The sequence below is a fragment of the Drosophila guanche genome, unplaced genomic scaffold (genome assembly GCF_900245975.1).
Source record: "Drosophila guanche unplaced genomic scaffold, DGUA_6, whole genome shotgun sequence".
Lineage (NCBI taxonomy): Eukaryota > Metazoa > Arthropoda > Insecta > Diptera > Drosophilidae > Drosophila > Drosophila guanche.
Genome location: NW_022996034.1, coordinates 1 through 9,659, shown reverse-complemented (window position 1 = coordinate 9,659; position 9,659 = coordinate 1). Strand labels below are relative to the sequence as shown.

The window sequence follows — 9,659 nt, the reverse complement described above, 5'->3', positions numbered from 1 at the left end:
CAGTGCGCCCGTGCGCAGGTCGGCGTTCCGGAGAATGGTTGCTGGCAGACAGTGTGTTCCAAGAGGAATCACATGCTTGACTCGATGCCCACCAATCGTTCTTACACCGTAATTAGGCATCTTGGAGGAACGTCGATGCTTGTATCGACGCAGGGTTGTGCGCAAGGACATGAAGAGTTCCGGCGTAAAGTCATACGTTCCGCTCTTCACGCCCGAAACGTCGGGCGTGATCACGGTCTTGGGCAGCGTGAGGGCGTCGCTCATTGGGCGCTGCACAGATGAAGGGTTGAGTATCCATAATTGCCGTACCAGATGGTCTCGATCCCGAGGTCTTCTGTGCCGGCAGGGCAGCTGTAACCGCCCGTGATGCTGTTCGTCCGGTTGTAGCCGGCAAAACCATTTGTTGTGGTCGGCACATAACCTGAGATCTGGGCCTGTGGTGCACGCCAGACACCGCTTTGACACACCAGAAGCAGTCCAGAGTTATCATTTTTGGTCGCTAACGCGCCGTTCGGACTGCACCCGTTTCCTGGCCACGCATTGCCATTATCGGTTCCCAGCCGAACAGTGGTGGCTGAAACATTCCCCGCTCCAAGATCGGCCGCGCTGCCGTCGGCATGCTGCACATAGGCTGCTCCAGGTGCCCGGATGGCCAGATTGTCATTGTCGCCATAGAAACACGCATTGCCGACGTTGAAGGCACAGCCGTTCTGCATCACACGCACCGAGTTCTGAACTTCGAGGCGGTCGCCGATGCTGACATATCCCTGATTGTTCACATAGGTGCTGACATTTCCGCCTGTCCCAACGCCGAGGCCGCCTTCGAAATAGCCATCCCAGCTATGGACGCCCCCACCCCAGCCGGTTGGCAGACCCACATAAGGGTCATATCCGCGCGTCCCGATGTTAGAACCAAAATGCCCTTGGCCGGCCCATAGATCAGCCGATGACCCATCATAATGCTGCAGAAAGACAGCGCCTGGTGTTCTGACGGCAGCATTATTGTCGTCGCCGTACAGGTAGGCACTCGCCACCTTCACCCCGCCATAGCCGCCGTTCGGATTGCCTCCTGCGAACACGCCGCGCGTTGCGTTGACATCATTGGCGTTATTGATGCTGTTGCCGCCCATATCCAGCGGGGTTCGCATCGTGTTGAGCTCTGGGTGCCCAGCCACGGCGGTGCGATACAGGTAGTCGTTCGTCGTCACGCCAGCGTCCGATGACCCCGCACCGGCAGAGACCAGACCGACAAGATGCCCGGGGCCAGGGTTGGGGAGGCCCGCCATATTGAAACGCCAGGTTCCGCTTGCGCCGTAAGCCGTGTCGGCCGTCAGTCCACCAAGCATGCCATCATAGGGAACAAAGCCACCCTGATGCCCCGTCATAGACGCGACAGAGACTTCGTCCTTTGGAATATAGGACGTACCGCCACTGCTTTCGATGACGGCACTCAGCACACCAGAGGTCGGCTGCTGGATGTAAACACTCCAGATCTGTCCGTCCGGGTTTGTCGCCGTGAACGCAGGCGGAAGGTCGTGTTCGCTGATGAGCGTTGACAGTGCAATCTGCGTGGTTCCGCCAACCGGAACAGCAGCCGTCAGCTCGCTGGTGTGCGCGTTTTCATATTGTCCGGCTGCCCGGATGAGATCCTGAAACTGTCCGGCGGTCACGGCAAGACTACCCTGACGCGTGCCATTCTCGACCATGGCGTAATAGCGCGGCAGGATCATGATACCGATCACCGTAGCGATCATCAGTGCGACGATTGTGTTCATTGATATCCCGTGCCGCTCAGGCTGATGTAGGAAACGGCGTCGCCATCTGGCACTGCGACCGGAAGGGCTCCCATGTCACCCGAGGCTGGGGTGAACCAGTGCCCGCTTCGCGCTGTTCCAAGGGAAAGATCGCCATTCGCGAGCAGGATTGCCCGCGAAATGTCGGCGGCTTCCATAGGCATCCAGGCAATGACCGAGACCGACTGACCCGTACCCGTGATGCTGTTTTGCGCGGTTGTGACCAGGGCAGCGTTGCTGCCAAGGGTCAACGCGCTAAGAGGTACAGAGGATCGGGTTGCCGGATGGTTTTCGAGGTAGAGAAGCAGGGCCGCTTTGTAGGCAAGCCAGGCCTGCGCAGTCTCGGTCGTTGACACCAGGGGGGACGGCAGATTCTGTCGTTGGATGACCCGAAGGCCATCCATTGAACTTGCGGCCATGATCACCAGAGCCAATGCCAGAAAGACGTAGGCCATACGGGCTCAGTTCGAGTATTCGAAGGTGACAGTGACCTGCGAGACCCCAGACGTTGCATTGCAGTTGTTTGCGATATTCACTGCGGCCTGGGGATCGGACATTGCGACTTCGGAGCCGTTAATGGCTACGCGATCAGCGTTCTGGCTTCGCGCAAAGGTCGCACACGCATCACCATCGACATTGGTCCAAGTTTCGGAATGACCCTGATCCCAGGGCGCAATGGTCACCTTCGAACTGCCCCACGGACCCAGAATTGTGTCGCCATCGCCGTTCTGCATCGATTTGGGCACAAGTCCCGCCTTGATGGCTACGGAGTTATTGAGACCGGTATAACTACGGGTCGTCATGCCGCCATTGATGTAGCTGCTGATGTTGGTCGCAAGCTGGCTCTGTTGTGACGCGGCGGTACTGCCGTTGTTTTTCGCAAACACGGAGTAGCCCCCGACAAGGACGGCAATCAGTGCAAGAAGCACCGCTCCGGCCTTGATAAGGAGTGAGACAATCTGATCCATGATAATTCTCCCTGATGTGGTCCTGGAAGCATTATCGAACGGGTCTTTGTGAGTGCGGACACAGCCGGGATATCAGTTACATCGGCCCGATATCGCTCATGCCGGAACCGATGTTGTTCGAGGCGACGATCAACGCACCGGCAATCAGCATCATCATTGCGTTCGCGAAGCCTTTCGCCGCGGCCGCCTGCTCCAGCGTCGTGAACTCGATCTCATCAGCCCAGGCCCGACTTGACTGCAGAAGACGGTCATAAGCTCCTGTGCCGCCCCAGCTTGCCTCGATGTCGTCAATGACTTCGGGGGACGGGAAGGCGAACCCGGAATCTTCCATGGCTTCGGGCAGGGACATGCCCCGTGGACCCAGACGGTCAAGAATGGCTTCGAGGCGTTCACGAAGCCAGGGTGTGGCAACCTGCATCTGATGGGTGAGGGCTTCGGTATCTGTCATCCCGGCCCGAACCAGCGCAATAAAACTCGAGATCCAGATGTAACCCTGAATATTGCGATAGATGGACCAGGGTGCTGCGCGCTCGAGGAAAACCCGAAGAGGCCCTGTCAGCTTTGTGAGACTGAGCCAGAGCAGTATCAATGCCCCAACCAGGCCACTGAGGATCAGGACACCATTCAGGCCGGTCGCGAGACTACTGGCGAAAACAAGCATATCCTGTGACGTACTCGCTTTCATCTTCATGCCGCCGTTCATGAGTAACGAGGGAATGACCATTTTCGCGATCGTATAAAGGAACGCGAAGATGATCCCGACATACATCAGGGGCTGGCCAATCGCACTCCTCGCCGCCCGCATGATGCGACCTACGCGGGTTTTGATATCGCACAACAGATCCATCGCGGAGGCGATGTCGTCTCCTTTCTCGCCGGAGAGGATCATCATGTATTCGTCATGCGGGATGAAAGGCCTCAGCGCCTCGGCAAAGCTCATGCCCTGGGCGGCCATCCGATGCAGCACCTTGTTCAGAATCCTCGGCACGGAGGTCTTTTTTCTGCGCTCCTGCTGACGGATATACAGGAGCATGATGCGTTCCAGCTCTGACTTCTGCCTGAGCCTGATGGCTATCATCCGATACAGCCGTGCCCGTGTCCGCCATGTAAAAGCGACGTGGATATCCATCCACTGTGCAAGGTCCTGCGTAAGCCGCGGTTTTTCAGCCGCCGCAGAGGTGTAGACAATTCGAAGGCTCATGACAGTTTTGCCCCTGACAGTCGTTCGCTCATGACGGCGTCACGTGTTCGGATCCGATCAACGGTTGCCGTCACGGCAAATGGATCGACAAGCCCCTGGAAGACACGGCCCATTGCTGTCTCGACCATCGACGGATCGGCATCGGGCCGTGCTCTGAACCGATGCCGGGCGATGGCTACGCCATGATTGACGAAGTCAGACATCAACTGTTCGTCCGTTTCGACAACCTCTGCAACCGTGGTTCGACCGGAGATGCCAGTACCGAAGCAATGAGGGCATCCTGGCCCTTTTCTGCGGACCGCGCTGAGATCCTCGCCCCATGTCGGGACAGCTTCGCAGGTCCTGCGTGGCAGTCTTTCGTCAGCGACGGTCCATGGAAGCGAACAGTGTTTGCAGAGGACAGGAAGCAGACGTTGTGCGACGACGCCCCGGACGATGGAGGCATTGCAGGTCGTGCGGAAACTCAGGCGTTCGAAATCCATGTTCTGAAACCGCAGAGGGTAATCGAACGGATCGTCCACATGGAGCGTACTCATCACGAAATGGCCTGTCTGCGCGGAATCAAACGTGGTCAGCGCGACTTCGCTATCGCGCATTTCTGCGATGGACAGGTCATCCGGATCCATACGTAGCGCGGTCCGTAGGCGTGCACGGAACTCACGACCCGCTTCTTCGGACGTCAGGGCATTCGAAATATCAAGCTGGATACCCCAGTGCATGGGATACTCAGCAGGCTGGGCGATCTCGACCAGGCGCCGCTCCGGCTGGGTCCGGGCTTTGTGCAATGCGATCTCGTAGAGCAGGGTCGTCTTCCCGGATCCGGTGGGGCCGGTACAAATGAGGACGCCTGAAGGCGAGACGGCGATGTTCAGGATGCGGTCGACCTGGCTTTGCGTGAAGCCGTATTCGAGCAGTTTGAGCTTACCTTCAGGTCTGCGCGGAGTTCGGAAGGTAGTCTGCTGCTGCGGCTGACTACGGCGATTGCCTCCGGATTTCACGTACTGAAGGCGGATGACCATGAACTTTCCACCTTCCGAAACCGGAAGGCACGGGCCTTTGACAATACGGACGTTGGCGAGCCCTGTTCCCTTGAGAATATCGCCAGCAATGGCTGCGTCCTGAAACGACAGGTCGCTGTATGCGCTGTCACGGGAGGTCGCCATCGTGTACATCGCCCGCAAAAGACGATCCGCATGCTCGTTCGTCAGCTCATGGGCAACCACGAGTGAACCGTTGATTCGAAACTGGACTTCGGTGTGGCGCTCTTTGCGGTGGAGGTGGATATCAGACACACCGCTTTCGGCTCCTTCGCGAAGAAGAGCCAGCGCTTCATCCCGGACTTCGGCGTCTTCACCTTCTTCTGTGTCCGAAAGGCTTCCTGTTTCATGGGCGTTCTGAATGCGGGCCGTGACGTCACTGATCGGCTCCCAGATAACCTTCAGGCAATCCAGCTGGGGATGCCTGCGCGTATTGGCAATCCAGTCGAGAGCGTCGGCTGAACGCTGCAATCTCTGGTTGACATAGACAGCCTGATTCACCGGATCGAGATGGATCTGGCTTCGCAACCCTGTTGGAATTGTCAGAACATTCGACGATGTCCCGACTTTCTTTGGCTTTGTCTTTTTCAGAAAAGCGAGCATTTCAATGGTCTTTCAGGTCTGGCGCTGCGCTAGGTGCGGGCCGGGCGATAGTCGGCCCCGCTCCTGTGACCTAGTTCGAGGTCCGAAGGGATGGCTTTGGCGTGGCAGTGACAGGCGCAAGCGTGTGCGTAAAAGAAACCTGCATCTGCCAGGAACCCGTCTGCGACCCCGACTGGGCGGGCAAGACAGTCCGTGAAAGTGATGTGACCCTAAGGTTCTCAAAGGCGTCCCAAGGAATGTCCCGCGGATCAGTCTGAAGGCTGAAGGACATTCGGGTGGTCTCTGTTGGCACCTGTCTTCCGTTCACCAGAAGATTGAGCTTTGACGAGTTAAGCGCCGGAATGACCCCGCTGCGCTGCAGGATGCCGATAAGCGTTCGTTCATTATAGCCCGCTATCGTGTCCTGCCGTTTTTTGAAGCTGTAGGACAGGGGACGGTGCGTCACGATGGCGTTTCCGTTGTCCATAAGCTCACCCTCTGGGGCATCAGCCATACTGCCGCCAGTTCGGTACCAGTGCAGATCGATCACGTCGCCTTTGCAGGACGCATGGTCCAGGGTCCAGCCGGACGCATACGGAGAGGCGGGGATCATCGACACGCATCCGTCGATCCATTCCGATGGAGGGGGCTCACGCTTCGCGACGACTTTGGGAAGCCGTTTCGCGCTCTCTATCAAAGCCTTGCGGGCGAGTTCCCGACGTTGGTCCAGAACGTGCAGATGGTAGAAATACGATGCTACGCCGGTAAGAAAGAGAAGGCCGATGACAACGGCCGCAGACGTATAAATGGGGGCGAGCGAGGTTGGCCGGACCTTGAGAGGAGCGTCTGGTAGATCTTCTAAAAGCGCTTCAAATTCGCGGGACGAGAGAAGATCTCTCTGGTCGAACGGATAGCCCGAGAAGGTCGAGCGAACAGCTTCGATCGCCTCTTCACGATAGACGCCGTCTGACCCCGGCAGAGGTAGCCCTTCTTCGTCGGTGGCAATGATCCAGAACTGGTCAATCCCGACCTCGTATTCGCCGTAGTATCTCCCCCCGAATTTCTCGCTGATGGCCAGCGCGAGGCTGTGAAATGGCTCTTTGGTATCGACGGTCTCAGCGGACAGGAACCCAACGTGCTGAGGGTAAGTCCGGCTTTGCACATAGTAATTGCTGCTGAATTCGGCAGCCACCTTGTGGACAGTCAGCAGGGACGGGGCGCGCTCGAAGCTGCGCCATCTCAGATCGCCGACCCAGACCCGTCTCTCGTTGCGGATGAAGAATGCCATCGGACCCTCAGCGCGAGTAGGTCGGTGGAGGGAGCGTGTTCGACCCGCCCGGAATGGCAATGATCTGCGTGCCGCTCGGCTGACTTCCGGTTGCGTTCAGGCGGCTTCTGGACCCGTTGGAAGAGATCTGGACGCCCGAAGATGTCACCGCGAGCACGACGCTTCCGTCCGGAAGTGTAACCCCCTTTGACACCTCGGAGGTGCTTCCGTCTGCAAACCTGAGAATGGCAGACGCCGTGTGATTGTAAGGATCAACCAGCAGGGCGTCATAGGTGGGAGGCTTGGGCAGGCTCTTTGGGAGAGGATGGTCGTCGTTCGATCCTTCACGCGGAGGTGGCGAGAGGGGCGGTGCCAGCTGCGTATCAGGCGCCGCCCGGGGTGCTTGTCCCTGCACCTGTTTCTCATTCTGCTTGCGCTCGTTCGCAGCGATAGCCGTTGTCAGGTCAGAGGCTGCCTTTGCCTGTTGAAGATACGTCAGACAGGCATTGTTCTGATCAATCTGAGCCATGCTCAGAACCTCACCAGCGGCCGGCTCATTGAGGTGCTTTGCGCAATCCAGTGTCGCCGCCTGCGCTAGGCCGGGCAGAGTAAAAGCGACCGCTGCTGCGATGAGGTGTTTCATAGGGTGCGAGCCTCGACTGTTACGACAACATGTGTTTTGGAAACCTGGGCGTCGCCTCCGCCACCTGTGACCCAGTTCAGGGCTGAACCGACACCGTTGCGCGTGCGGGATGTTGCATCGTCGACATAACCGCTCAGGACGAGGGTTGAGCCGTTCTGTAGAGCCACTGTGTCATCAAGCGACGTGTTCGAGCTCTTGGGCGCCTGAAGGCTGGAACCATTGGACGTAATGGTCTGAATCGACAGAAGCGTCTGGAGGAGGAAATTCACCCTCAGAAGAATGCGGTTATCGACGATCTTTGGCGTCACCGACCCCATGAAGCCGGACATGATGACCCCAGGAGACAGCGAGTTGGCAGATCCGGCATTAGTCGCGAGTGTCGTCGTCGTATTCGCAAGATATGTCGTGTTGATACCGTTCTGGAACGGAGCTGTAACGCCGTTGGTCGTCACCACGCCCCGATCATACTGTTCGGTGACGTTTCCGAGCTGCTGAAGCGCCTGGACGACAAACTTGGTCCCTGAGAACTGTCCTGTTGCTCCCGTCGCCGTATCGAGAATGGACGCACCAAAGCTGAACGGTGTGTCCGCACTCTGCAGGGCCGGAATTGCGGCAGGCATCGCCGCCATTCCGAACGCCTTGCCGTAATTCTTGAGGGCAAGCTGCGGACTCCAGCCGTAGTTGCTCTCATGCGACACTTTGACAGTGTAGACATGGACCTCTACGGCGACCTGCTTCATCAGGCCATCGTTCAGGTTCTTCATCCAGTCGTCGACACGCGCGATCTGGTCGGGCGTGCCAGTGGCGGACAGCGTGCCCAGGCCTTCATCCGCGACGACGCTTGCCCCTCCTGACACGATCTGCGCGGTGTGTTCGATGGTCTTCCAGCGGTTGGTCTTACTGGTACTCGATACCGAGGCGATACCAGAAGACTGTCCTGAAGACTGACCCGACGAGCTTCCAGAGCCGGTAGATGCCCCGCCGCCACCCGAGCTTCCCGACGATGACCCTGACGATCCCGAGCCACCACCCGTGTAAGCTATGATGGACGTGTTCGCCTGTGTGTCGCCCGCAAAGGCAGGCACGGTGAAGGTCTTGGTAAGCGTGCGGTAAAACTCGACATGACCGTCGACGAAGCGCTGCCACACCCCAAAGCGCGTGGCGAGAGCCTGGAATACGCCTTCCCGTGTGCCGTCATACTTCAGCCAGTCGCCGCTACCGTTCCAGCTCTGCCTGGCACTCTTTCCCTTGTTTCCCAAAGCGGCTGACATGGCAGACATCACCGGGGGAGGGGGAAGATTGGTTCCATTGAAACTGACGGATTGTGGTGTCGCCGTACCGATCTCGCTACCATCGTCGGCATCCTCCGCATCCGGCATGATTCTGACAGGAACGCTTGTCAGGCGGCTGGCCAGAATGGCCGCGTCCCGAAGCGACGTGGGGCGCGCGATCGTTATGGCGGCGGGATGTTTCAGGAGGTCTGGAATGGGATCGACATCCTTAATCGCGTCACCAAGAAGCCAGGGCTTGTCGCTCTCTGAAATGACCGGGATGTTCGGGACGTGCTGACGCTCGGCCGTGTTCATGACATCGGCTTCGCGATGCTGGGCGTCCTGGAAGTCCTGGCATCCGGAGAGAAGTGTGCCGGCTGCCAGTGTTGCCAGGAATGTGGTGCGTAGTTTCATCGGCCGCCTCCTGGCGAGGTTACAACGAGGTATCTGTTAGGGGTGTGGAACTCTGCCCGAATGGACTTCCCTTCGTCCGATACTGTCTGGATGACGGACGACATGACGGTTTTGAAATCACCGTTGAAGGTCGTCATGGCCGGCACCATCCAGTTCAGGGAGGCTGGCCAGCTGATCTTCCAGCCAGCGCGGTCAGCCCAGGCCATCATCTGGTCCCGGATGGGTTGCCCTTCCACAAGCGTCCAGACTTCCGCAGGGGGCTGAAGCTTCACCAGCGCCGGATGCTCCGGATCCACGGGTGCCTGGACAGGGAGTGGCTTGGCTTCGACCGCATCCGGATGGGGTTGAATGACGGGGTTTTGTGGGGCCAGCTGGACTGGACCGGGTGGTGGTGTCTGCTGAGGTTTTTCAGGGGCAGGCAGCCCCGAAACCAGAACGTCCTGTTCAGGGATCTGGAGCGTCAGGGACGCACCGCTCCGAAGG

At 58.5% G+C, this 9,659-nt stretch overlaps 3 protein-coding genes across 3 annotated transcripts; all 3 read right to left on the bottom strand.

Moving 5' to 3' along the window:
• Positions 1-260: 260 nt before the first annotated feature.
• Positions 261-1,775, bottom strand: LOC117591634 (shufflon protein A'-like). The gene has a single exon (XM_034284959.1). It carries the CDS (start codon positions 1,773-1,775, stop codon positions 261-263), a length of 1,515 nt encoding a protein of 504 aa, XP_034140850.1.
• Positions 1,776-3,958: 2,183 nt separating this feature from the next.
• On the bottom strand, positions 3,959-5,602 carry LOC117591633 (probable type II secretion system protein HxcR). The gene has a single exon (XM_034284958.1). It carries the CDS (start codon positions 5,600-5,602, stop codon positions 3,959-3,961), a length of 1,644 nt encoding a protein of 547 aa, XP_034140849.1.
• A 1,885-nt stretch (positions 5,603-7,487) lies between these two features.
• LOC117591632 (outer membrane lipoprotein BfpB-like) lies at positions 7,488-9,616 on the bottom strand (the record flags this gene model as incomplete). Its single annotated transcript, XM_034284957.1, has 2 exons — positions 7,488-9,186; positions 9,243-9,616. Coding segments are annotated over 2 exons (2,073 nt in total), but the record flags the coding sequence as incomplete, so codon positions are not given.
• Positions 9,617-9,659: the final 43 nt, after the last annotated feature.